Genomic DNA, 27,790 nt, shown 5'->3' on the forward strand with positions numbered 1-27,790 from the left:
TGGAAGCAGATCACAGATTATTTTATTTAGAGATCATGCAGAATTGAAGCAACACAAAGAACAGAAAGATCCAACATGGCGGCTCCGAGTTCAGATCCAACATGGCGGCTCCGAGTTCAGATCCAACATGGCGGCTCCGAGTTCAGATCCAACATGGCGGCTCCGAGTTCAGATCCAACATGGCGGCTCCGAGTTCAGATCCAACATGGCGGCTCCGAGTTCAGATCCAACATGGCGGCAACAAAACCCTGGAAACCAAAGGAAATCTCTAAAAAGTGCAATCTTCATGTTGGTTATTGTTCTGGTGACTTCAGACAGGGACCTTCATTGTCATCGTTTGATTTCAAGCAACAACATAAATCCAGCAGTGGGTGGGGGAGGGGGTAGGAATCTCTTCCGCAGGAACAGAAGCAACAACATTAAAGTCCAGACATGATGCCAGTTGATCCTCAGTTCAATAAAATACTTAAATACTGATCAGAAAATAAATTAAAGCTGCAGCTCAACGGAAACGCTCGTCGTCATGGCGACTAAGCGCGGCGACTCGTTTGTGAAAACTCGTGGCGTTGAAAGGTCAGGCCTCTGCAGTTGAAAGGTCAGGCCTCTGCAGTTGAAAGGTCAGGCCTCTGCAGTTGAAAGGTCAGGCCTCTGCAGTTGAAAGGTCAGGCCTCTGCAGATGTCAGCAAATCATTGGATTAATAACAACAATGATGATGTGCAAAATGCATCTGTAGTGTGAAGCTGAATCAGAAACAGGAAGTAAAACTGAAACGAATTCAGGACAAAACAAACAGTGAAGGCAGAGCCGGCCCAAGGCATGAGCAAACACTGCGGCAGCAGTTTCTTTTAACAGTCAGGATGTAATGCAAGGGGCCCTGCGGTGGGCGTCGGGGGGCTTTGGGCCCCGGGGGCTTTGGCCGGGGGCTTTGGGCCCGGGGGCTTTGGGCCCCGGGGGCTTTGGGGCCGGCACTGCCAGCAGCTTCAGTTGGACCAACAGGAAGTTCCCGCCTTTCTTCTTCCTGTCGCATCGTGGAGGTGTTTCCCTTTTTGTTCTGAACAGAAACTAATGAAATCAGCGACTCTGAAGCACGGAGCCAAATATACACCAAACATTTACACATTTACAAACCGACTGGGGGATGATTTGACTAGGACAAACATCAGAGAGGACGGTCAGTCCTACTGAACCAAACGGGTCGGTTCTGCTGAAGAGCAGCTAAAACAAACCCAGTGCTGATCTGAGGGCCGTCCTGCCTCAGTTACTGAAAACGTCTGGAAAAGGAAAGTGGGAAACAGGAAGCAGGAAGTGGGTGACCTGGACGTCTCTGGGCTACAGCCGTTCTGCTCCGGAGACGTAGAGGGGGATCGACGGGGACCGATGGGCTACATGGCCAGCAGACCGTCTTCCTGTCTCCCCGTCTTCTTCCTGCTGGGCGTTGCCTGCGCCGCGCCACTGGGGGGCGACGGCGGGCCGGTCTCGGCGGCCTTGGCCCGCTCCTCCAGGAACTTATCGAACTCTGGAAGGAGGAGAGCAGGGATGAAGCTAAACGATGCTAACTAACTCAGAAACAGAATGAAAGCACCTCTCTTACCTTCGCTGGTCACGCCTTCCTCTCCTTCGTCTCCTTTCTGTTGGACAGAAAAACCAGAGAAACGTCACAACTGGACAGCAACGTCTGAAAAGTGTGGAGTGCATTTGGATTTAAGCCAAGTAACTGATTTAGTGCAACCACAGCTGGTTGCAATAAATCTATGAATGACACTTTAATAGATTAAAATAAACTTAATAATTTAATCTCTGATAATTAATATGTTTCCAAGAACAGTTTTGTTGTTTGACTTTATTTATCCAGGATTGTTTGGTTTTATTTTATTTATTAGTTTTGCTCACTTTATTTATTTTTTATTTTATAAGTTCAAAATGATCTCAAAACAACAATATTATCATTTATTACAATAATCACTGGGACATTTTATCATCAGTCTTCAGAAGTCACAATTATAACAATAGAATCTCAGACTCCATGCATGGCGGTGGCAGCACCATGCTGTGGGAAGCCGGGTGGAGCTGACAGTGGAGGTTCAGCTTCCAGCAGGATGACCAGCTAGATTTTATCTGAGGCATTAGGTCTGAGCAGATTTATGGCCTAGTCAAAGTCCAGACCTGAGTCTAACTTTTTGTATTTTTTTTCCTGCAAAGAGATTAAATATTCTCTTGATGTGTAAAACGGGAAGAGAAACGTCACAGAAAATTCTTCCAGAAAGCTGGAACCCACAGTTGCTGAACATAAATGCACACCACACTTTTCAGATTTCCTTACAAAACTCCATTTATTTCCAGCTGATAATCAACTTTGACACATAAAACAAGTTAAATACTTGAAGTTTATGGTTGGAAATCAGATCAATGTTTGCAAAAGAAAATGTTGATTTTATGAATTTAATTCATCTGATGTGAAAAACATGTAAACCTGACAGAGTTGATATCTAATCCATCATGTTGATCGGTTTTTATTCGTGGATCATTTCCTTTACCGCGAGTTTATTGAGCAAAGAAACCAGGAAATTATTAATCCCACTTCAAGGCAATGAGACGTTTTATTTTCCAGCTGCAGAGAAACTCATCAGAAGAAAAAGCAAAGAAAAGGATGAGAACTAAAAGTTGTGATCCGTCTCACCACATCGGTGCTCAGCCACTCCTCTATGTCATCCATGACAGAGGACTGACGCTCCCGGCCCTGCAGGGGGCGCCGCCAAATGAAAAACACAAATAAACATCCAAAGAAACAGAAAACAAACTGAAACGTATTAAAACACGTCAGCATGAATGTTTGAGGAAAATGATGAACAGAAAAAGATGAAAAATAATCTGAAGATGGAGATTAGATCATCTGGACCGGACCTGCTAATCCACCTGCTGCCCACTTCTCCTCAAATAATAGTTTAGTAATTATTATGCATAAAAGTTACTTTTTATTTCCTGGTATGTGTGTTTCCAATAAACAGACCCAAACGGGTCAGAACGAGAACTAAACAGTGACCAGGAAAACATCTGGACAAACTAATTAATCTGACAAAAAAAAACCAAAACATTCTGCAGGTTCTTTCATTTAAGATTATTTTACACATGATTAGAACAAATGAATGTTTTAAAAATAAACATTTTATTAATAGCGTTTCTCTAGAGAACATCTGATCATCTGCAGCTTCATACGTCTGGGGATTATTATTGATTAACCGGTTAATAATTGAACAGAAAACAGTGATCAATGTGAACCAGGTGTGGCCAACAAACTTACACTAAATATTTGTTTGAACTTCAATTCATTTCTGCTCTGCTGTCTTTCACAAAGAGAGTCTGTGGACTTTAATTCATTCATCAGTTACTAAGTTAGTTGATTACCTCAAAAATCGATTAACAATTTCAGAAGTTTCTCAGGTTATCCTCCAATTGAAAGGATAAGATGCTTTATTGGGGATAAAGCATCTTATCCTTTCAATTGGAGGATAACCTGAGACATTTAAAGGATCAGGAAGTGACATCACAACTCACCGCGCCTGCAGCGGCTGGCTGCTGGACATCCAGTGTGGGTGGAGGGCCGTCCGCTGCAGACAACCTGAGAGCAAAACACTGCAGTTAGACTTCAGCAGATTCCAGCTCCGGAGGGAGAACACTGGAGCTCCGGAGGGAGAACACTGGAGCTCCGGAGGGAGAACACTGGAGCTCCGGAGGGAGAACACTGGAGCTCCGGAGGGGGAACACTGGAGCTCCTGAGGGGGAACACTGGAGCTCCGGAGGGAGAACACTGGAGCTCCGGAGGGAGAACACTGGAGCTCCGGAGGGGGAACACTGGAGCTCCGGAGGGGGAACACTGGAGCTCCGGAGGGAGAACACTGGAGCTCCGGAGGGAGAACACTGGAGCTCCGGAGGGAGAACACTGGAGCTCCGGAGGGAGAACACTGGAGCTCCGGAGGGAGAACACTGGAGCTCCGGAGGGGGAACACTGGAGCTCCGGAGGGGGAACACTGGAGCTCCGGAGGGAGAACACTGGAGCTCCGGAGGGAGAACACTGGAGCTCCGGAGGGAGAACACTGGAGCTCCGGAGGGGGAACACTGGAGCTCCGGAGGGGGAAACTGGAGCTCCTGAGGGGGAACACTGGAGCTCCGGAGGGAGAAACTGGAGCTCCGGAGGGGGAACACTGGAGTTCCGGAAGGAGAGCACTGGAGCTCCGGAGGGAGAACACTGGAGCTCCGGAGGGAGAACACTGGAGCTCCGGAGGGAGAACACTGGAGCTCCGGAGGGAGAACACTGGAGCTCCGGAGGGAGAACACTGGAGCTCCGGAGGGAGAACACTGGAGCTCCGGAGGGGGAACACTGGAGCTCCGGAGGGGGAACACTGGAGCTCCGGAGGGAGAACACTGGAGCTCCGGAGGGAGAACACTGGAGCTCCTGAGGGAGAACACTGGAGCTCCGGAGGGGGAACACTGGAGCTCCGGAGGGGGAACACTGGAGCTCCTGAGGGGGAACACTGGAGCTCCGGAGGGAGAACACTGGAGCTCCGGAGGGGGAACACTGGAGCTCCGGAAGGAGAGCACTGGAGCTCCTGAGGGAGAACACTGGAGCTCCGGAGGGGAGAACACTGGAGCTCCGGAGGGAGAACACTGGAGCTCCGGAGGGAGAACACTGGAGCTCCGGAGGGAGAACACTGGAGCTCCGGAGGGAGAACACTGGAGCTCCGGAGGGGAACACTGGAGCTCCGGAGGGAGAACACTGGAGCTCCGGAGGGAGAACACTGGAGCTCCGGAGGGGGAACACTGGAGCTCCGGAGGGGGAACACTGGAGCTCCTGAGGGGAACACTGGAGCTCCGGAGGGAGAACACTGGAGCTCCGGAGGGGGAAACTGGAGCTCCGGAAGGAGAGCACTGGAGCTCCTGAGGGGAAACACTGGAGCTCCGGAGGGAGAAACTGGAGCTCCGGAGGGAGAACACTGGAGCTCCGGAGGGAGAAACTGGAGCTCCGGAGGGAGAACACTGGAGCTCCGGAGGAGAACACTGGAGCTCCGGAGGGAGAACACTGGAGCTCCGGAGGGAGAACACTGGAGCTCCGGAGGGAGAACACTGGAGCTCCGGAGGGAGAACACTGGAGCTCCGGAGGGGGAACACTGGAGCTCCGGAGGGAGAACACTGGAGCTCCGGAGGGGGAACACTGGAGCTCCGGAGGGAGAACACTGGAGCTCCGGAGGGAGAACACTGGAGCTCCGGAGGGGAACCATGACAGGGTTCTTACGTTCTGTGTGGTTCTGCCAGCGTGCCGCTCCGAGTCTGAGCGAACACATCAAAGTCGTCCTGCGCTGCCGCCGGCTTGCAGCTGCTGAGCGAGCTCAGCGTGCTACTGACACTGTCGGCACCCACGTCTGCAGGAGATGCAGAAATAAAAAGCAAGAGTCAGGCATATCGCAGACAGTATCTGCTGCACAACATTAAAGCAAAAATCATCTTTAAATCCCTGAAATCCGTCATCAGGAAGGACTTAGCTTATTTTTATTCATTTACAATTTATTACCAATTAATAAATCTCTGACCATATTTGGAATCTTTTCAGTGTGCATGAATGAATGAAAGTCCGGCATGAATTACATCTGCAGCACTGCTGCCTCCTAGTGGTCAAACCTGGGAGCTACAGCAGCAGCTGCCTCATGTTTCAAGCTTATTGTCAGAGATGAGATTCTTTCAGGGACCAGTGTTTGATATGATTGCACAAAAAACTAAGCAAACTAAAATCAATTTGTGATTCTATTCAGAATTCCAGCACCAGGATTGTGATTCTCTACAGAACTGATTTTGTCTGAACCTCCAGTTACTGTGAACATGTAAAGATATGAGCAGATTACTGCATGTGGAACTGCAGAAACGAGGTGGAAATGGACCTAAACCGGCCAGGCGGGAGGCCAGGGAGGCTGGGGACGAGGGCCTCCCTGCAGCGATGCTCAGGGTGGGGGGCAGGCTGGACGGAGCGGCGCTGGGCATGTTGCTGACCACCGCTGGCGAGCCGGGTCCAAGGTCAATCAGATTGTCCTCTGTGGCCTCACTGAGCACCTGATCAATAAACAATAATAAATACTTAAAGCTCAGGAGAAACTGGAACACTTTGCAATACTTTAATCATCAGAACATAAAGTCCAGTGTGATGCACAGCGGTGAACAGCTCAGTGGTTAGCGTAGGGAAACATGAGAACAGGAAGTAGCTGCTTCTTAAGAGGGGTCAGACAGGAAAACACTGAGGGTCAGAAAAGGAGACATGAAGTGAAGAGAATCCCCTTAAGAAGGCAGGAATCAGCAGAGAAGACAACATGGCCATGCTACAGGCTTTTATTTTGGTGCCTAGATCTACTTCCTGTTTGAGGCCATGAGGGAAGGCGAAGGGAAGACATGCTGATGGCAGCAGCTCACAACTTGACGACAACAGGAAGCAGCTCGGAGGAAAAGCTGTAAAGGGTTAAACCACCGGAGGAAGTAGGTCCAAACGCTGAACTTCTCCAAACTAATCCTCCTTATTCCCTCATTCACAAACTAATTGAGCGCTCGCTCCTGATTGGCCGACGAACAAACAAGCGCTTGCTTGGACTCCTGTGCTTCTGCCACATCCAACGGCGCCCAGTGTGTTAGCATAAAGCTAACACACTGCTTCATCTTCCAGAGCTCTACCTCCAGCAGTCGCAGTGTGTCGAGTTTTATCAGTGGCTGGTTGCTTTGCACAGATTAAATCTGTTGACTGAAAGGTTTGAGAGCTGCTGCCATACGGGGTAAAATTACTGGAAGCTAAAGAAGCCGCCATCTTTTATTGCCTCCGATGTGGCGGCTGATTTAGAGAGGACAGTTTCCATACTTGCCTGTCTCAGCTAGCCACAGAAACACATGGACAGAGAGGAAGAGACAGTGGACAATGTTAGCATGCTAGCACAGAGACAATGAGGTGATGGTCAGTCTGGATGAAGATCCCCACCTGAAGCTGCATCGCTCTTAGCGCCACCATAACATATTTACTCACTCTTCTGCTAACCAACTGGGATTTTATAGACCAAACTAAATTGTGCGTTAGAGTTAATTTGAAGAAAATTTATACAAAGTAAAAGAAAAGCTTCATGTTCACCCTCCTTTTCTGTGGAGCCTCTAAAGAAAATCCACAGCCTGAACAAGTTGCCTAATTAGTCGACAGCAACCTGTGGGAGTAAATACAGAACCAGATAACAGGGCATGAAGCTGCTTAGAAACCTGGAGGGAGCTTTGACTAGACCGTTTCAGGTCTGCAATGGGGAACAGCAGCTTAGCTCCTGATCGCTACATTGCCTCCATAACCAGGATGCATTTACTTTGGATCCAGGCAGTGTGGCACCCCCTGCTGGGCACAACCTGGTCTCAGTATAAATCTACATGTATTAAAAAGTTTTAGAGGAGAAAGTGACTGTCGGTTCCAACATTGGTAATTTTGGGTATGTTCATCTGACTGATGGACCATCATTCACATCATGATGAAATGTGAAAACAAATAACGAGAGCAGCTAATCAGCCACAGGTGACTTCAAAGAAAAGATTCAATAAGCCAGGCGGAGACGATGAGCACGTCTGCAGCGACTCACCCCGTTGTTGACGCTTTGAGCCGAGGATCTGCCGGACCGAAATCGCTCATACCTGCAGCACAAGAAACAGACGGTGCATCAAGCTGGAAAACAACAGATTTCAAACTAACAAAGCCAGAAGTTCTGGGACTGACCCAAAACCAGGTTCAGAGCGAAACCTGCCAGAAACCAGTTGGTAACCAGCCTGAAACCAGTTGGGAACAAGCCTGAAACCAGTTGGAAAAAAGTTGGCAACTAGCCTGAAACCAGTTGGTAACTAGCCTGAAACCAGATGGTAACTAGCCTGAAACAAGTTGGTAACTAGCCTGAAACCAGTTGGAAACCAGTTGGTAACCAGCCTGAAACCAGTTGGTAACTTTCCTGAAACCAGTTGGTAACCAGCCTGAAACCAGTTGGTAACTAGCCTGAAACCAGTTGGAAACCAGTTGGCAACTAGCCTGAAACCAGTTGGGAACCAGTTGGTTGGTAACTAGCCTGACACCAGTTGGTAACCAGTTGGTAACCAGCCTGAAACCAGTTGGTAACCAGTTGGTAACCAGCCTGAAACCAGTTGGTAACCAGTTGGGAACCAGCCTGAAACCAGTTGGTAACCAGTTGGTAACTAGCCTGACACCAGTTGGTAACCAGCCTGAAACCAGTTGGTAACTAGCCTGAAACCAGTTGGTAACCAGCCTGAAACCAGTTGGTAACTAGCCTGAAACCAGTTGGGAACCAGCCTGAAAACAGTTGGTAAGTAGCCTGAAACCAGTTGGAAACCAGTTGGCAACTAGCCTGAAACCAGTTGAGAACCAGCCTGAAACCAGTTGGTAACCAGTTGGTAACTATCCTGAAACCAGTTGGTAACCAGCCTGAAACCAATTGGAAAAAAGTTGGCAACTAGCCTGAAACCAGTTGGTAACTAGCCTGAAACCAGTTGGAAACCAGTTGGTAACTAGCCTGAAACCAGTTGGAAACTAGCCTGAAACCAGTTGGTAACTAGCCTGAAACCAGTTGGTAACTAGCCTGAAACCAGTTGGTAACCAGCCTGAAACCAGTTGGGAACCAGTTGGTAACTAGCCTGAAACCAGTTGGGAACCAGCCTGAAACCAGTTGGTAACTAGCCTGAAACCAGTTGGTAACCAGTTGGCAACTAGCCTGAAACCAGTTGGAAACCAGTTGGCAACTAGCCTGAAACCAGTTGGGAACCAGCCTGAAACCAGTTGGTAACCAGTTGGTAACTAGCCTGAAACCAGTTGGTAACCAGCCTGAAACCAATTGGAAAAAAGTTGGCAACTAGCCTGAAACCAGTTGGTAACTAGCCTGACACCAGTTGGTAACCAGTTGGCAACTAGCCTGAAACCAGTTGGAAACCAGTTGGTAACTAGCCTGAAACCAGTTGAAAACCAGTTGGCAACTAGCCTGAAACCAGTTGGGAACCAGCCTGAAACCAGTTGGTAACTAGCCTGAAACCAGTTGGTAACCAGCCTGAAACCAGTTGGTAACCAGCCTGAAACCAGTTCGAAACCAGTTGGTAACTAGCCTGAAACCAGTTGGTAACCAGCCTGAAACCAGTTCGAAACCAGTTGGTAACTAGCCTGAAACCAGTTGGAAACCAGTTGGGAAGTTGGTAACTAGCCTGAAACCAGTTGGGAACTAGCCTGAAACCAGTTCGAAACCAGTTGGTAACTAGCCTGAAACCAGTTGGAAACCAGTTGGAAACCAGTTGGTAACCAGCCTGAAACCAGTTGGTAACTAGCCTGAAACCAGTTGGGAACCAGTTGATAACTAGCCTGAAACCAGTTGGGAACCAGTTGATAACCAGCCTGAAACCAGTTGGGAACCAGTTGGAAACCAGTTGGTAACCAGCCTGAAACCAGTTGGTAACTAGCCTGAAACCAGTTGGGAACCAGTTGATAACTAGCCTGAAACCAGTTGGTAACCAGCCTGAAACCAGTTGGGAACCAGTTGGTAACTAGCCTGAAACCAGTTGGGAACCAGCCTGAAACCAGTTGGTAACTAGCCTGAAACCAGTTGGTAACTAGCCTGAAACCAGTTGGGAACCAGTTGGTAACCAGCCTGAAACCAGTTGGGAACCAGTTGGTAACTAGCCTGAAACCAGTTGGGAACCAGTTGGTAATTAGCCTGAAACCAGTTGGTAACTAGCCTGAAACCAGTTGGGAACCAGTTGGTAACTAGCCTGAAACCAGTTGGGAACCAGCCTGAAACCAGTTGGTAACTAGCCTGAAACCAGTTGGAAACCAGTTGGTAACTAGCCTGAAACCAGTTGAAAACTAGCCTGAAACCAGTTGGTAACTAGCCTGAAACCAGTTGGTAACTAGCCTGAAACCAGTTGGTAACCAGCCTGAAACCAGTTGGGAACCCAGTTGGTAACTAGCCTGAAACCAGTTGGTAACCAGTTGGCAACTAGCCTGAAACCAGTTGGGAACCAGCCTGAAACCAGTTGGTAACCAGCCTGAAACCAATTGGAAAAAAGTTGGCAACTAGCCTGAAACCAGTTGGTAACTAGCCTGACACCAGTTGGTAACCAGTTGGCAACTAGCCTGAAACCAGTTGGTAACTAGCCTGAAACCAGTTGAAAACCAGTTGGCAACTAGCCTGAAACCAGTTGGGAACCAGCCTGAAACCAGTTGGTAACCAGCCTGAAACCAGTTGGTAACCAGCCTGAAACCAGTTCGAAACCAGTTGGTAACTAGCCTGAAACCAGTTGGAAACCAGTTGGGAACCAGTTGGTAACTAGCCTGAAACCAGTTGGTAACCAGCCTGAAACCAGTTGGTAACTAGCCTGAAACCAGTTGGGAACCAGTTGATAACTAGCCTGAAACCAATTGGTAACCAGCCTGAAACCAGTTGGGAACCAGTTGGAAACCAGTTGGTAACCAGCCTGAAACCAGTTGGAAAAGTTGATAACTAGCCTGAAACCAGTTGGTAACCAGCCTGAAACCAGTTGGGAACCAGTTGGTAACTAGCCTGAAACCAGTTGGGAACCAGCCTGAACCAGTTGGGAACCAGTTGGTAACTATCCTGAAACCAGTTGGGAACCAGTTGATAACTAGCCTGAAACCAGTTGGTAACCAGCCTGAAACCAGTTGGGAACCAGTTGGTAACTAGCCTGAAACCAGTTGGGAACCAGCCTGAAACCAGTTGGTAACTAGCCTGAAACCAGTTGGTAACTAGCCTGAAACCAGTTGGGAACCAGTTGGTAACCAGCCTGAAACCAGTTGGGAACCAGTTGGTAACTAGCCTGAAACCAGTTGGTAACTAGCCTGAAACCAGTTGGGAACCAGTTGGTAACTAGCCTGAAACCAGTTGGGAACCAGCCTGAAACCAGTTGGTAACTAGCCTGAAACCAGTTGGTAACTAGCCTGAAACCAGTTGGTAACTAGCCTGAAACCAGTTGGTAACTAGTTGGTAACTAGCCTGAAACCAGTTGGAAACCAGTTGGTAACTAGCCTGAAACCAGCCTGAAACCAGTTGGTAACTAGCCTGAAACCAGTTGGTAACTAGCCTGAAACCAGTTGGTAACTAGCCTGAAACTAGTTGGTAACCAGTTGGCAACTAGCCTGAAACCAGTTGGTAACCAGTTGGCAACTAGCCTGAAACCAGTTGGAAAAAAGTTGGCAACTAGCCTGAAACCAGTTGGTAACTAGCTTGAAACCAGTTGGTAACCAGCCTGAAACCAGTTGGTAACCAGTTGGTAACCAGTTGGTAACTAGCCTGAAACCAGTTGGCAACTAGCCTGAAACCAGTTGGCAACTAGCCTGAAACCAGTTGGAAACCAGTTGGTAACTAGCCTGAAACCAGTTGGTAACCAGTTGGTAACTAGCCTGAAACCAGTTGGCAACTAGCCTGAAACCAGTTGGAAACCAGTTGGCAACTAGCCTGAAACCAGTTGGAAACCAGTTGGTAACTAGCATGAAACCAGTTGGTAACCAGCCTGAAACCAATTGGTAACTAGTCTGAAACCAGTTGGAAACCAGTTGGTAACTAGCCTGAAACCAGTTGGAAACCAGTTGGTAACCAGTTGGCAACTAGCCTGAAACCAGTTGGAAACCAGTTGGCAAGTAGCCTGAAACCAGTTGGAAGCCAGTTGGCAACTAGCCTGAAACCAGTTGGTAACTAGCCTGACACCAGTTGGTAACCAGTTGGCAACTAGCCTGAAACCAGTTGGAAACCAGTTGGTAACTAGCCTGAAACCAGTTGAAAACCAGTTGGCAACTAGCCTGAAACCAGTTGGGAACCAGCCTGAAACCAGTTGGTAACTAGCCTGAAACCAGTTAGTAACGAGTTGGTAACCAGCCTGAAACCACTTAGTAACCAGTTGGTAACTATCCTCAAAGCAGTTGGAAACCAGTTGGGAACCAGTTGGTAATTAGCCTGAAACCAGTTGGTAACCAGCCTGAACCAGTTGGGAACCAGTTGGTAACTAGCCTGAAACCAGTTGGGAACCAGCCTGAAACTAGTTGGTAACTAGCCTGAAACCAGTTGGTAACTAGCCTGAAACCAGTTGGTAACTAGTTGGTAACTAGCCTGAAACCAGTTGGGAACCAGCCTGAAACCAGTTGGTAACTAGCCTGAAACCAGTTGGTAACCAGTTGGCAACTAGCCTGAAACCAGTTGGAAAAAAGTTGGCAACTAGCCTGAAACCAGTTGGTAACTAGCTTGAAACCAGTTGGTAACCAGCCTGAAACCAGTTGGTAACCAGTTGGTAACTAGCCTGAAACCAGTTGGCAACTAGCCTGAAACCAGTTGGAAACCAGTTGGTAACTAGCCTGAAATCAGTTGGTAACCAGCCTGAAACCAGTTGGTAACCAGTTGGTAACTAGCCTGAAACCAGTTGGCAACTAGCCTGAAACCAGTTGGAAACCAGATGGCAACTAGCCTGAAACCAGTTGGAAACCAGTTGGTAACTAGCATGAAACCAGTTGGTAACCAGCCTGAAACCAATTGGTAACTAGTCTGAAACCCAGTTGGAAACTAGCCTGAAACCAGTTGGAAACCAGTTGGTAACCAGTTGCAACTAGCCTGAAACCAGTTAGAAACCAGTTGGCAAGTAGCCTGAAACCAGTTGGAAGCCAGTTGGTAACTAGCCTGAAACCAGTTGGTAACTAGCCTGAAACCAGTTGGTAACCAGTTGGCAACTAGCCTGAAACCAGTTGGAAACCAGTTGGTAACCAGCCTGAAACCAATTGGTAAACTAGCCTGAAACCAGTTGGTAACCAGCCTGAAACCAATTGGTAACCAGCCTGAAACCAGTTGGTAACTAGCCTGAAACCAGTTGGAAACCAGTTGGGAACCAGTTGGTAACTAGCCTGAAACCAGTTGGTAACTAGCCTGAAACCAGTTAGTAACCAGTTGGTAACTATCCTCAAAGCAGTTGGAAACCAGTTGGGAACCAGTTGGTAACTAGCCTGAAACCAGTTGGGAACCAGCCTGAACCAGTTGGGAACCAGTTGGTAACCAGCCTGAAACCAGTTGGGAACCAGTTGGTAACTAGCCTGAAACCAGTTGGGAACCAGTTGGTAACTAGACAGAAACCAGTTGGTAACCAGCCTGAAACCAGTTGGTAACTAGCCTGAAACCAGTTGGTAACTAGCCTGAAACCAGTTGGGAACCAGTTGGTAACTAGCCTGAAACCAGTTGGTAACCAGCCTGAAACCAGTTGGGAACCAGTTGGTAACTAGCCTGAAACCAGTTGGTAACTAGCCTGAAACCAGTTGGTAACCAGCCTGAAACCAGTTGGTAACCAGCCTGAAACCAGTTCGAAACCAGTTGGTAACTAGCCTGAAACCAGTTGGAAACCAGTTGGGAACCAGTTGGTAACTAGCCTGAAACCAGTTGGGAACTAGCCTGAAACCAGTTGGTAACTAGCCTGAAACCAGTTGGTAACTAGCCTGAAACCAGTTGGGAACCAGTTGGTAACCAGCCTGAAACCAGTTGGTAACTAGCCTGAAACCAGTTGGTAACTAGCCTGAAACCAGTTGGGAACCAGTTGGTAACTAGCCTGAAACCAGTTGGTAACCAGCCTGAAACCAGTTGGGAACCAGTTGGTAACTAGCCTGAAACCAGTTGGGAACCAGCCTGAAACCAGTTGGTAACTAGCCTTAAACCAGTTGGTAACTAGCCTGAAACCAGTTGGTAACCAGACTGAAACCAGTTGGGAACCAGTTGGTAACTAGCCTGAAACCAGTTGGGAACCAGTTGGTAACTAGCCTGAAACCAGTTGGGAACCAGCCTGAAACCAGTTGGTAACTAGCCTGAAACCAGTTGGTAACCAGCCTGAAACCAGTTGGTAACCAGCCTGAAACCAGTTCGAAACCAGTTGGTAACTAGCCTGAAACCAGTTGGAAACCAGTTGGGAACCAGTTGGGAACCAGCCTGAAACCAGTTGGTAACTAGCCTGAAACCAGTTGGTAACTAGCCTGAAACCAGTTAGTAACCAGTTGGTAACCAGCCTGAAACCAGTTGGTAACTAGCCTGAAACCAGTTGGTAACTAGCCTGAAACCAGTTGGGAACCAGTTGATAACTAGCCTGAAACCAGTTGGTAACCAGCCTGAAACCAGTTGGTAACCAGACTGAAACCAGTTGGGAACCAGTTGGTAACTAGCCTGAAACCAGTTGGGAACCAGTTGGTAATTAGCCTGAAACCAGTTGGTAACCAGCCTGAAACCAGTTGGGAACCAGTTGGTAACTAGCCTGAAACCAGTTGGGAACCAGCCTGAAACCAGTTGGTAACTAGCCTGAAACCAGTTGGTAACTAGCCTGAAACCAGTTGGGAACCAGCCTGAAACCAGTTGGTAAACTAGCCTGAAACCAGTTGGAAACCAGTTGGGAACCAGTTGGTAACTAGCCTGAAACCAGTTGGTAACCAGCCTGAAACCAGTTGGGAACCAGTTGGTAACTAGCCTGAAACCAGTTTGTAACTAGCCTGAAACCAGTTGGTAACCAGCCTGAAACCAGTTCGAAACCAGTTGGTAACTAGCCTGAAACCAGTTGGAAACCAGTTGGGAACCAGTTGGTAACTAGCCTGAAACCAGTTGGCAACTAGCCTGAAACCAGTTGGTAACTAGCCTGAAACCAGTTAGTAACCAGTTGGTAACTATCCTCAAACCAGTTGGAAACCAGTTGGAAACCAGTTGGTAACCAGCCTGAAACCAGTTGGTAACTAGCCTGAAACCAGTTGGTAACTAGCCTCAAACCAGTTGGGAACCAGTTGATAACTAGCCTGAAACCAGTTGGTAACCAGCCTGAAACCAGTTGGGAACCAGTTGGTAACTAGCCTGAAACCAGTTGGTAACCAGCCTGAAACCAGTTGGTAACTAGCCTGAAACCAGTTGGTAACTAGCCTGAAACCAGTTGGGAACCAGTTGATAACTAGCCTGAAACCAGTTGGTAACCAGCCTGAAACCAGTTGGGAACCAGTTGGTAACTAGCCTGAAACCAGTTGGGAACCAGCCTGAAACCAGTTGGTAACTAGCCTGAAACCAGTTGGTAACTAGCCTGAAACCAGTTGGGAACCAGTTGGTAACCAGCCTGAAACCAGTTGGGAACCAGTTGGTAACTAGCCTGAAACCAGTTGGGAACCAGTTGGTAATTAGCCTGAAACCAGTTGGTAACCAGCCTGAAACCAGTTGGGAACCAGTTGGTAACCAGCCTGAAACCAGTTGGGAACCAGCCTGAAACCAGTTGGTAACTAGCCTGAAACCAGTTGGTAACTAGCCTGAAACCAGTTGGTAACTAGTTGGTAACTAGCCTGAAACCAGTTGGGAACCAGCCTGAAACCAGTTGGTAACTAGCCTGAAACCAGTTGGAAACCAGTTGGAAACCAGTTGGTAACTAGCCTGAAACCAGTTGGAAACCAGTTGGTAACCAGTTGGTAACTAGCCTGAAACCAGTTGGAAACCAGTTGGCAAGTAGCCTGAAACCAGTTGGTAACTAGCCTGAAACCAGTTGGCAACTAGCCTGAAACCAGTTGGCAACTAGCCTGAAACCAGTTGGAAAAAAGTTGGCAACTAGCCTGAAACCAGTTGGTAACTAGCTTGAAACCAGTTGGTAACCAGCCTGAAACCAGTTGGAAACCAGTTGGTAACCAGTTGGTAACTAGCCTGAAACCAGTTGGAAACCAGTTGGAAACCAGTTGGTAACTAGCCTGAAACCAGTTGGAAACCAGTTGGTAACCAGTTGGTAACTAGCCTGAAACCAGTTGGTAACCAGTTGGCAACTAGCCTGAAACCAGTTGGTAACCAGTTGGCAACTAGCCTGAAACCAGTTGGAAAAAAGTTGGCAACTAGCCTGAAACCAGTTGGTAACCAGCCTGAAACCAGTTGGCAAACTAGCCTGAAACCAGTTGGAAACCAGTTGGTAACTAGCCTGAAATCAGTTGGTAACCAGCCCGAAACCAGTTGGTAACCAGTTGGCAACTAGCCTGAAACCAGTTGGAAACCAGTTGGTAACTAGCATGAAACCAGTTGGTAACCAGCCTGAAACCAATTGGTAACTAGTCTGAAACCAGTTGGAACCAGTTGGTAACTAGCCTGAAACCAGTTGGAAACCAGTTGGTAACCAGTTGGCAACTAGCCTGAAACCAGTTGGAAACCAGTTGGCAAGTAGCCTGAAACCAGTTGGAAGCCAGTTGGTAACTAGCCTGAAACCAGTTGGTAACTAGCCTGAAACCAGTTGGTAACCAGTTGGCAACTAGCCTGAAACCAGTTGGAAACCAGTTGGTAACCAGCCTGAAACCAATTGGTAACTAGCCTGAAACCAGTTGGTAACCAGCCTGAAACCAATTGGTAACCAGCCTGAAACCAGTTGGTAACTAGCCTGAAACCAGTTGGAAACCAGTTGGGAACCAGTTGGTAACTAGCCTGAAACCAGTTGGTAACTAGCCTGAAACCAGTTGGTAACTAGCCTGAAACCAGTTAGTAACCAGTTGGTAACTATCCTCAAAGCAGTTGGAAACCAGTTGGGAACCAGTTGGTAACTAGCCTGAAACCAGTTGGGAACCAGCCTGAAACCAGTTGGTAACTAGCCTGAAACCAGTTGGTAACTAGCCTGAAACCAGTTGGGAACCAGTTGGTAACCAGCCTGAAACCAGTTGGGAACCAGTTGGTAACTAGCCTGAAACCAGTTGGGAACCAGTTGGTAACTAGCCTGAAACCAGTTGGTAACCAGCCTGAAACCAGTTGGTAACAAGCCTGAAAGCAGTTGGTAACTAGCCTGAAACCAGTTGGGAACCAGTTGGTAACCAGCCTGAAACCAGTTGGGAACCAGTTGGTAACTAGCCTGAAACCAGTTGGGAACCAGTTGGTAACTAGCATGAAACCAGTTGGTAACTAGCCTGAAACCAGTTGGTAAACTAGCCTGAAACCAGTTGGGAACCAGCCTGAAACCAGTTGGTAACTAGCCTGAAACCAGTTGGTAACTAGCCTGAAACCAGTTGGTAACTAGCCTGAAACCAGTTGGTAACTAGCCTGAAACCAGTTGGGAACCAGTTGGGAACCAGCCTGAAACCAGTTGGGAACCAGTTGGTAACTAGCCTGAAACCAGTTGGGAACCAGTTGGTAACTAGCCTGAAACCAGTTGGTAACCAGCCTGAAACCAGTTGGTAACTAGCCTGAAAGCAGTTGGTAACTAGCCTGAAACCAGTTGGGAACCAGTTGGTAACCAGCCTGAAACCAGTTGGGAACCAGTTGGTAACTAGCCTGAAACCAGTTGGGAACCAGTTGGTAACTAGCATGACACCAGTTGGTAACTAGCCTGAAACCAGTTGGTAACTAGTTGGTAACTAGCCTGAAACCAGTTGGGAACCAGCCTGAAACCAGTTGGTAACTAGCCTGAAACCAGTTGGTAACTAGCCTGAAACCAGTTGGTAACTAGCCTGAAACCAGTTGGTAACTAGTTGGTAACTAGCCTGAAACCAGTTGGAAACCAGTTGGAAACCAGTTGGTAACTAGCCTGAAACCAGTTGGTAACCAGTTGGTAACTAGCCTGAAACCAGTTGGTAACCAGTTGGTAACTAGCCTGAAACCAGTTGGGAACTAGCCTGAAACCAGTTGGTAACTAGCCTGAAACCAGTTAGTAACCAGTTGGTAACTATCCTCAAACCAGTTGGAAACCAGTTGGAAACCAGTTGGTAACCAGCCTGAAACCAGTTGGTAACTAGCCTGAAACCAGTTGGTAACTAGCCTGAAACCAGTTGGGAACCAGTTGATAACTAGCCTGAAACCAGTTGGTAACCAGCCTGAAACCAGTTGGGAACCAGTTGGTAACTAGCCTGAAACCAGTTGGGAACCAGTTGGTAATTAGCCTGAAACCAGTTGGTAACCAGCCTGAAACCAGTTGGGAACCAGTTGGTAACTAGCCTGAAACCAGTTGGGAACCAGCCTGAAACCAGTTGGTAACTAGCCTGAAACCAGTTGGTAACTAGCCTGAAACCAGTTGGGAACCAGCCTGAAACCAGTTGGTAACTAGCCTGAAACCAGTTGGAAACCAGTTGGGAACCAGTTGGTAACTAGCCTGAAACCAGTTGGTAACCAGCCTGAAACCAGTTGGGAACCAGTTGGTAACTAGCCTGAAACCAGTTGGTAACTAGCCTGAAACCAGTTGGTAACCAGCCTGAAACCAGTTCGAAACCAGTTGGTAACTAGCCTGAAACCAGTTGGGAACCAGTTGGTAACTAGCCTGAAACCAGTTGGGAACCAGCCTGAAACCAGTTGGTAACTAGCCTGAAACCAGTTGGTAACCAGCCTGAAACCAGTTGGTAACCAGCCTGAAACCAGTTCGAAACCAGTTGGTAACTAGCCTGAAACCAGTTGGAAACCAGTTGGGAACCAGTTGGTAACTACCCTGAAACCAGTTGGGAACTAGCCTGAAACCAGTTGGTAAACTAGCCTGAAACCAGTTAGTAACCAGTTGGTAACTATCCTCAAACCAGTTGGAAACCAGTTGGTAACTAGCCTGAAACCAGTTGGTAACTAGCCTGAAACCAGTTGGTAACTAGCCTGAAACCAGTTGGGAACCAGTTGATAACTAGCCTGAAACCAGTTGGTAACCAGCCTAAAACCAGTTGGGAAACAGTTGGTAACTAGCCTGAAACCAGTTGGGAACCAGCCTGAAACCAGTTGGTAACTAGCCTGAAACCAGTTGGTAACTAGCCTGAAACCAGTTGGGAACCAGTTGGTAACCAGCCTGAAACCAGTTGGGAACCAGTTGGTAACTAGCCTGAAACCAGTTGGGAACCAGTTGGTAATTAGCCTGAAACCAGTTGGTAACCAGCCTGAAACCAGTTGGGAACCAGTTGGTAACTAGCCTGAAACCAGTTGGGAACCAGCCTGAAACCAGTTGGTAACTAGCCTGAAACCAGTTGGTAACTAGCCTGAAACCAGTTGGTAACTAGTTGGTAACTAGCCTGAAACCAGTTGGGAACCAGCCTGAAACCAGTTGGTAACTAGCCTGAAACCAGTTGGAAACCAGTTGGAAACCAGTTGGTAACTAGCCTGAAACCAGTTGGAAACCAGTTGGAAACCAGTTGGCAAGTAGCCTGAAACCAGTTGGTAACTAGCCTGAAACCAGTTGGTAACCAGTTGGCAACTAGCCTGAAACCAGTTGGTAACCAGTTGGCAACTAGCCTGAAACCAGTTGGAAAAAAGTTGGCAACTAGCCTGAAACCAGTTGGTAACTAGCTTGAAACCAGTTGGTAACCAGCCTGAAACCAGTTGGTAACCAGTTGGTAACTAGCCTGAAACCAGTTGGCAACTAGCCTGAAACCAGTTGGTAACTAGCCTGAAATCAGTTGGTAACCAACCTGAAACCAGTTGGTAACCAGTTGGTAACTAGCCTGAAACCAGTTGGAAACCAGTTGGCAACTAGCCTGAAACCAGTTGGTAACTAGCATGAAACCAGTTGGTAACCAGCCTGAAACCAATTGGTAACTAGTCTGAAACCAGTTGGAAACCAGTTGGTAACTAGCCTGAAACCAGTTGGAAACCAGTTGGTAACCAGTTGGCAACTAGCCTGAAACCAGTTGGAAACCAGTTGGCAAGTAGCCTGAAACCAGTTGGAAGCCAGTTGGTAACTAGCCTGAAACCAGTTGGCAACTAGCCTGAAACCAGTTGGAAACCAGTTGGTAACCAGCCTGAAACCAATTGGTAACTAGCCTGAAACCAGTTGGTAACTAGCCTAAAACCAGTTGGTAACCAGCCTGAAACCAATTGGTAACCAGCCTGAAACCAGTTGGTAACTAGCCTGAAACCAGTTGGAAACCAGTTGGGAACCAGTTGGTAACTAGCCTGAAACCAGTTGGTAACTAGCCTGAAACCAGTTGGTAACTAGCCTGAAACCAGTTAGTAACCAGTTGGTAACTATCCTCAAAGCAGTTGGAAACCAGTTGGGAACCAGTTGGTAACTAGCCTGAAACCAGTTGGGAACCAGTTGGAAGCCAGTTGGTAACCAGTTGGCAACTAGCCTGAAACCAGTTGGTAACTAGCCTGAAACCAGTTGGTAACCAGTTGGCAACTAGCCTGAAACCAGTTGGAAACCAGTTGGTAACCAGCCTGAAACCAATTGGTAACTAGCCTGAAACCAGTTGGTAACTAGCCTGAAACCAGTTGGTAACCAGCCTGAAACCAATTGGTAACCAGCCTGAAACCAGTTGGTAACTAGCCTGAAACCAGTTGGAAACCAGTTGGGAACCAGTTGGTAACTAGCCTGAAACCAGTTGGTAACTAGCCTGAAACCAGTTAGTAACCAGTTGGTAACTATCCTCAAAGCAGTTGGAAACCAGTTGGGAACCAGTTGGTAACTAGCCTGAAACCAGTTGGTAACTAGCCTGAAACCAGTTGGAAACCAGTTGGGAACCAGTTGGGAACCAGTTGGTAACCAGCCTGAAACCAGTTGGTAACTAGCCTGAAACCAGTTGGAAACCAGTTGGGAACCAGTTGGTAACTAGCCTGAAACCAGTTGGTAACTAGCCTGAAACCAGTTGGGAACCAGCCTGAAACCAGTTGGTAACTAGCCTGAAACCAGTTGGTAACTAGCCTGAAACCAGTTGGGAACCAGTTGGTAACCAGCCTGAAACCAGTTGGGAACCAGTTGGTAACTAGCCTGAAACCAGTTGGGAACCAGTTGGTAACTAGCCTGAAACCAGTTGGGAACCAGCCTGAAACCAGTTGGTAACTAGCCTGAAAGCAGTTGGTAACTAGCCTGAAACCAGTTGGGAACCAGTTGGTAACCAGCCTGAAACCAGTTGGGAACCAGTTGGTAACTAGCCTGAAACCAGTTGGGAACCAGTTGGTAACTAGCCTGAAACCAGTTGGTAACCAGCCTGAAACCAGTTGGGAACCAGTTGGTAACTAGCCTGAAACCAGTTGGGAACCAGTTGGTAACTAGCCTGAAACCAGTTGGTAACCAGCCTGAAACCAGTTGGTAACCAGCCTGAAACCAGTTGGTAACCAGCCTGAAACCAGTTCGAAACCAGTTGGTAACTAGCCTGAAACCAGTTGGAAACCAGTTGGGAACCAGTTGGTAACTAGCCTGAAACCAGTTGGTAACTAGCCTGAAACCAGTTTGTAACCAGTTGGTAACTATCCTCAAACCAGTTGGAAACCAGTTGGTAACCAGCCTGAAACCAGTTGGTAACTAGCCTGAAACCAGTTGGTAACTAGCCTGAAACCAGTTGGAAACCAGTTGGTAACCAGCCTGAAACCAGTTGGTAACTAGCCTGAAACCAGTTGGTAACTAGCCTGAAACCAGTTGGTAACTAGTTGGTAACTAGCCTGAAACCAGTTGGGAACCAGTCTGAAACCAGTTGGGAACCAGCCTGAAACCAGTTGGGAACCAGCCTGAAACCAGTTGGTAACTAGCCTGAAACCAGTTGGGAACCAGCCTGAAACCAGTTGGTAACTAGCCTGAAACCAGTTGGGAACTAGCCTGAAACCAGTTGGTAACTAGCCTGAAACCAGTTGGTAACTAGTTGGTAACTAGCCTGAAACCAGTTGGGAACCAGTCTGAAACCAGTTGGTAACTAGCCTGAAACCAGTTGGTAACTAGCCTGAAACCAGTTGGGAACCAGCCTGAAGCCAGTTGGTAACTAGCCTGAAACCAGTTGGGAACTAGCCTGAAACCAGTTGGTAACTAGCCTGAAACCAGTTGGTAACTAGCCTGAAACCAGTTGGGAACCAGTCTGAAACCAGTTGGGAACCAGCCTGAAACCAGTTGGTAACTAGCCTGAAACCAGTTGGGAACCAGCCTGAAACCAGTTGGGAACTAGCCTGAAACCAGTTGGTAACTAGCCTGAAACCAGTTGGTAACTAGTTGGTAACTAGCCTGAAACCAGTTGGGAACCAGTCTGAAACCAGCTGGCACTTCAGGGCTCTGACCTGTCATAGCGGAGGAAAATGTTGTTGAGGTCGTCGTTGGCGTGCAGCAGCTCCTCAGTCACCGCCTCGTTGGAGACGCAGGAGATGAGCTCCACTATCCTCTGCTGCATGGCTCGGCACGTCCTGTTCAGCTCCTGTCAACGCAGACAGACGATCCGTGGTTTATGATGGTGTTCAGAGTTAGCCCAAGGTTGAGGTTGAGGCCTGGGGCCCAAAGCCTGACCTGCAGCAGCTCGTAGTCTGAAGTGTCCTCCTGCCCCGGCACCATCTCCGTCAGCATCTCTGACATCACCTTGGTGTTTCCACGGACGACGTCCAGCTCGCTGCGGAGCCTGCTAATCTGAGTAACACAAACACCGACAATCATTAGGCTGCAAGCTGAAATGAACACCAAATAAAGCTGCCGTTTGTAACTTTAATAAGTATATCTATCCATCCATTGTCTGCTGCTTATCCGGGGTCGGGACCCGATGGTAGCCGCAAAAGAAGGAAGGCCCAGACTTCCCTCTCCCAGTCTCTTTTTCCAGCTCCTCCAGGGGAATCCCAAGGCGTTCCTGAGCTAGTCGGGAGACATAGTCTCTCCAGCGTATCCTGGGTCTCCTCCCAGGGACGACAACACCTCACCAGGGAGGCGTCCAGGAGGCATCCTAACCAGATGCCCGAGCCTCAGCTGGATCCTCTCGATGTGGAGGAGCAGCGGCTCTACTCTGAGTCCCTCCCGGATGAGCGAGCTTCTCTCTCTAAGGGAGAGCCCAGCCACCCTATGGAGGAAACCCATTTAGGCCTCTTGTATCAACGAACTTGTTGTCATGACCCAAAACTCATGACCATAGATGAGGGTAGGAATGTAGATCGAACGGTAAATCAAGAGCTTTAGCACTCTCTTTTCACCATGACGGACCGGTAAAGCACCGCTTCACGGCGGACGCTGCGCTAATCCGCCTGTCGATCTCCCATTCCCTTCTTCCCCCATTTGTGAACAAGATCCCAAGATACTTGAACTCCTTCCCTTGAGGCAGGACATCCCCCCTGACCTGGAGAAGGCACTTTACGCTTTTCCAGCTCAATACCATGGCCTTGGATTTGGAGGCACTGTTCCTCATCCCGGCCGCTTCACACTCGGCTGCGAACTGCCCCAGTGAGAGCCGCAGATCACGTCCTGATGAAGCCAACAGGACCACATCATCTGCAAAAAGCAGAGATGCAATCCTGAGGCCACCAAAACGGATCCCCTCAACACCCTGGCTGCGCCTACAAATTCTGTCCATAAAAGTAATGAACAGAATCAGTGACAAAGGGCAGCCCTGGCGGAGTCCAACTCTCACCGGAAACGAGCCCGACTTATTGCCGGCAATGCGGACCAGACTCTGACATCGGTCATACAGGGACCTGACAGCCAGTAACAAAAGGCCCGGTACCCCATACTCAAGGAGAACCCCCACAGGGACACGGTCAAACGCCTTCTCCAAGTCCACAAAACATATGTGGACCGGTTGGGCGACCTCCCAGAACTCTCCAGGACCCTGCTGAGGGTGTAGAGCTGGTCCAGTGTTCCACCACCAGAACCGGAACCACACTGCTCTTCCTGAATCCGAGGTTCGACATGGTGTTTGTTTATGACCAATCTGTAACGAGCACAGAAGTTCAACAACAGAACACCACTTGAGTTCAGATTCGGCGGCCGTTCCTTGCAACCGAGCCCCTCCAGGACTCACTGGAGGGGCTTCACGTGAGCATTGAAGTCCCCCAGCAAAACAAGGGAGTCCCCAAGAGGGACACTCTCCAGTACCCCCTCTAAGGACTCAAAGGGTGGGTAATCTGAACCGTCGCTCGGCCCGCAAGTACAGTCAGAACCCGTCCCCCCACCTGTTTACCTGGCGCCTGTACGCTGGGGTTTACCCAGCGTACAGGCGCCGAGATGGGGAGCAACAAGTATGCCCACTCCTGCCTCTTACCCTGGGCAACTCCAGAGTGGAAGTGCATCCAGCCCCTCTCAAGGAGACTGGTTCCAGAACCAGTCATGCGTTGAGGTGAGACCGACTATTTCTAGCTGGAACCTCTCAGCCTCACACAGCTGTGGCTCCTTCTCCACCAGAGAGGTGACATTCCACGTCCCAAGAGCCAGCTTCTGCAACCGAGGATCGGACTGCCAGGACCCCCTCCCTCGGCCGCCACCCATCACACACTGCACCCGACACCTCTGGCCCCTCCGACAGGTGGTGGACCCATGTGTCCTCTTCGGGCTGAGCCATGGGTAAAAGCCCGGCCACTAGGCGCTCGCCAACGTGTCCCACCTCTGGGCCTGGCTCCAGAGTGGGGCCCTGGTGACCCGCGTCCGGGCGAGGGGACATGAAATCCAAAGGTCTTATTTGTCATTGTGGTCTTCGGGCTGCACTTTGTCTGGTGCCTCACCGAGGACCTGTCTACTTTGGGTGACCCTAACAGGCGCAAGGAGCCCCAGACAGCAGAGCTGCTAGGATCATTGGGGCCCTCAGACCCCTCCACCACGATAAGGTGGCAGTCCAAGGAGAGGTTTAATAAGAATATGTTTTTACATATTTATTAAACTGACTCCAAGTTTTTCCAGTCTGTGAACAGATCGATCCTCTCCTGCTCCTCCCTGAGCAGCTGCTGCCTGAAACCATTCAGGATCAAAAACAACCAATCAGAGCCAGGGGGAGGGACTTAGAGCTGTCAATTAACTTCATGTACTCGCTGCTAAATGTGCTAATGGCAGAGAAACAACTTACCATTACAGGAAACTGTTTATTCTCTGTCATCGGTGGCTATGCTAACAAGCATTAGCCTTTACGCTACAGCTATGCTATCTGTAGCGTAGCAGGGGGCAAATGTGAAGATGAGCAGCACATCATGGAGGGGGATTGACAGCGCTAAGTCCCGCATCCCGGCTCTTATTGGTTGTTAGAATTGTGAGAAATCAGAGGAGCTTCAGTTTTCACAGCTTATCTTTTCAAACCATCATGACATTTTCAACAAATATTAAAAAACATTATTAAAGTTACATATTGCAGCTTTAAATCACTAAACCTGCTTTGATCTGCGTTTAGATAAATCATCAGGTCAGTGAAGGTTTGCTGCAGCACCTGCTCAGGACTGGGGGTGACGGCGCCACCCGGCTGCAGGCTGGGGGCCTGCGGCGCGCTGTAGGCCGGTGGGATGGGCTGCGGCGCAGCTTTAGTCTTGCTGCTGCTGCTGCTGCTGCTGTACTTGTGGAGCGCGGAGTCGCCCTCTGGAGCCGACGCCACCTACAAACAACACACGAGGCCATGGATAAAGCTGCTGAGGTCAGAGGTCAGGGCGTTCAGTGAGGAGCGGCGGCGGCTCCGACCCGCTGAGGGGTGTGGATGGGCGACAGCGTCTCCAGCTCTGAGGTGGGGAACTCGATGCCTTTCCTCTTCAGCTCCTCGTACACCTGAACCACACCTGTGAGGTCCGGACTGCTCCTGAACGCATCGGCCCAAGCCTGCAGGAAGAGAACCAGCAACCAGCAGTTAACCCGCTTCGTGTCTGAGCCGAAACCCTTTAGCAGCCATCTTCAGAGCAGAGGCTTCACACGGCAGCATTTACAGAGTCTGTTCCTAAAAATTAGAGCTGAAACGACTCATCAGATCAATCGATTATTGAATTAACCTGCAACTATTTTAGTAATCAATTCATCGTTAACTGGAGCATATGCGCTAAAAAAGGGCAATCAGAGCAGAAATTAAACCAAAACTGTAGAAAACTTTGTGCATGCAAGATAAAACCCTTCTTTATCTGTAGATATGTGAGTTAGTTTGTACTTTTGGTTTAATTATCGATCTGAATTATTATTCCAAATCAATCAATTCGTCTGTCCAGTTGTTCCAGCTCTACTTCAGTAGCGCCGTCCTGACAGCCACTCAGGTGGAAACTGGAGCTGCAGAGTCACCTGATCTGGTTCAGGTAACCCAATGCACTGCAGAACCAGTGACTACCTGCAGCTGTCCTACCTGGATCAGAGCCAGGACTTTGTCTTGAACGATGGTGGGCGGGTTGTTCTTAGGAGAGATGACTTTAACGAGGACGCCGTCCACAAAGTCCTTACTGGTCACCAAGGCGTGGAATCGATGGCCGCAGTTCTTCACACACGTCTCTAGAACCTGGTGGAGACGCAGCTGCTGTCAGCGCGTTTCATCACAGAAGAGAGGCAACCTTCACTCCCCAGATGTGCTGACAGATTAATCCTGCAGCTGCTGCATCTCACCGTGAGAGTCAGCATCACTTCCCTGTAGTTCCTGTTGCCACTCAGCCGCTTCTTCACCGCTCTCATGGCGTCCTTCGGCCTGAAGGGAAGAGACACAGAGCCGGGCGTCAGCCTGGCCTTCTGAGGCCTTCGCATGGGTTCAGACGGGACAAATACCAAAAACACACCATGAGAAGAAAGATAACCAGCGACATCTTCAGGGAGACACCATTAAAACTTTTTCACTCCCTATCAATCAATCAATCAATCCAAATAAAATGGATTATGAAATCTGTTGTTCTCACGGGGCCAGCTCTGACCGAAGGCTCGAGTCATCCAGAGTTTTCATAGACCGATGAGGGAAAGCAATCATGCAAATGAAAATGGTCAAGTTCCCTTTAATTTATCATGCATTTAGTTGAATATTGCAACAAGCTTCAAAACATGAACGTGTTAAAGTAAAAAGTGTTGCTAATACTGGATGGATCAGCAGGTGAGGGAAAGTGAAAACAAAGAAAAAGTGTCATTATTCTCTCAGAGTCCACCTTCACTCATGCTGAGTAAAACCTGTTTTATCATTGAACCGATTCAGCTGAAGCTGCTCTGGAGGGAGAGTCAGGCAGCTGCAGCGTTTCAGTGCAGGTTATTTTAATGTGAAGGAGATCTGCCAGCCGGCCGTTTACAACCCACTAATCAAACAGAGAGCTGGACTTCACACACCAGCTAAAGGAATAAAAGCAGACATTATGGAGCAGGAGATAAGCACCGAGGCCCGACACACCCAGATCTGGACTCCTTTTCTCACCTCGGCCCAGGAATGGAGGACAGGTGAGGGAGGAACTCCTTCAGTCAGCCTTTCCTCAGCTGAAAGCAGCCGACTACAGATTATTAGCCTACAGTGATGGCTACTCACTCACCCGTCCTCTGTCTCATTGATGATGTCACAGATCTCCATGTTGAGGGTCCAGTCTTCACTCTGCAGGGACCCATCAGTGGCTCTCTCTGGAACAAGCATTAAAACATTAACGTCTTTCCATAAACACAGCAGCCTGGTGGCTAGCAGAGAGCTAACTTCACCTCAGCCCCTAAGCTAAAACAGGCCTGACTGCTAATACAGTTAGCACCAACTAGCGTTAATCTCAACCACACAGGGGAGACGTCTAACTAGTTAACATCCAGGTTTCCACGGTGACCAGGGAGGACTAGCGGCTCGTTAGCTCAGCGGCTAACGGAGGCGCCACTCATTCAGAGACGTCAGCATGCTAAAGTAGCAACATTTTAAAGGACTTCTCCACTTAAACCTCGAAGATGCCCATCTTCCCGCTGCGGCCTCGGGACATTCGGACTCACCGACACAATGACCCACCGGGGTACTGAAAGGATTTCCCAGAAGGAACTCCATCTTGCTCGACAACAAACAAGTCAGTCCATGGGACGACGGTGATGATGCAATAGGAAACGTCCAACTAAGCCCCGCCCACAGACTTACACAATTGGTCAGCACGTTCTAGGGCTTTATTTTGATTGGACAGTCCCAATACTAATTAATGCACT

General features: G+C 48.7%; 1 protein-coding gene across 2 annotated transcripts; it reads right to left on the reverse strand.

Annotated features, from left to right (window-relative positions):
* tom1l2 (target of myb1 like 2 membrane trafficking protein) lies at positions 1-27,750 on the reverse strand. 2 transcript variants are annotated; one of them, XM_055057848.1, is made up of 15 exons: positions 27,587-27,750; positions 27,154-27,238; positions 26,258-26,336; positions 26,004-26,153; positions 25,361-25,495; positions 25,116-25,277; positions 22,235-22,351; positions 22,012-22,145; positions 7,639-7,690; positions 5,929-6,097; positions 5,289-5,415; positions 3,554-3,617; positions 2,679-2,738; positions 1,593-1,629; positions 1-1,517 (listed from the first exon to the last, which is right to left on the reverse strand). In XM_055057848.1, the coding sequence occupies exons 1-15, from the start codon at positions 27,636-27,638 to the stop codon at positions 1,384-1,386; spliced, it is 1,557 nt and encodes a 518-aa protein (XP_054913823.1). In that variant the 5' UTR covers positions 27,639-27,750; the 3' UTR covers positions 1-1,383. The 2 variants fall into 2 exon arrangements, with proteins under 2 accessions (XP_054913823.1, XP_054913824.1); XM_055057849.1 differs by lacking the exon at positions 2,679-2,738 and having other exon boundaries at positions 27,587-27,749.
* Positions 27,751-27,790: the final 40 nt, after the last annotated feature.

Source organism: Poeciliopsis prolifica, unplaced genomic scaffold (assembly GCF_027474105.1).
Source record: "Poeciliopsis prolifica strain line A6 unplaced genomic scaffold, Auburn_PproV2 SCAFFOLD049, whole genome shotgun sequence".
NCBI lineage: Eukaryota > Metazoa > Chordata > Actinopteri > Cyprinodontiformes > Poeciliidae > Poeciliopsis > Poeciliopsis prolifica.

Excerpts from the sequence above, each read along its gene's own strand:
- tom1l2 (XM_055057848.1), bottom strand. The coding sequence starts at position 27,638 with ATGGAGTTCCTTCTGGGAAATCCTTTCAGTACCCCGGTGGGTCATTGT. Across the intron at positions 6,098-7,638 it reads CTCAAAGCGTCAACAACGGG|GTGCTCAGTGAGGCCACAGA; the intron begins GTGAGTCGCTGC and ends TTTATTGATCAG. Across the intron at positions 3,618-5,288 it reads CTGGCAGAACCACACAGAAC|GTTGTCTGCAGCGGACGGCC; the intron begins GTAAGAACCCTG and ends TTTTGCTCTCAG.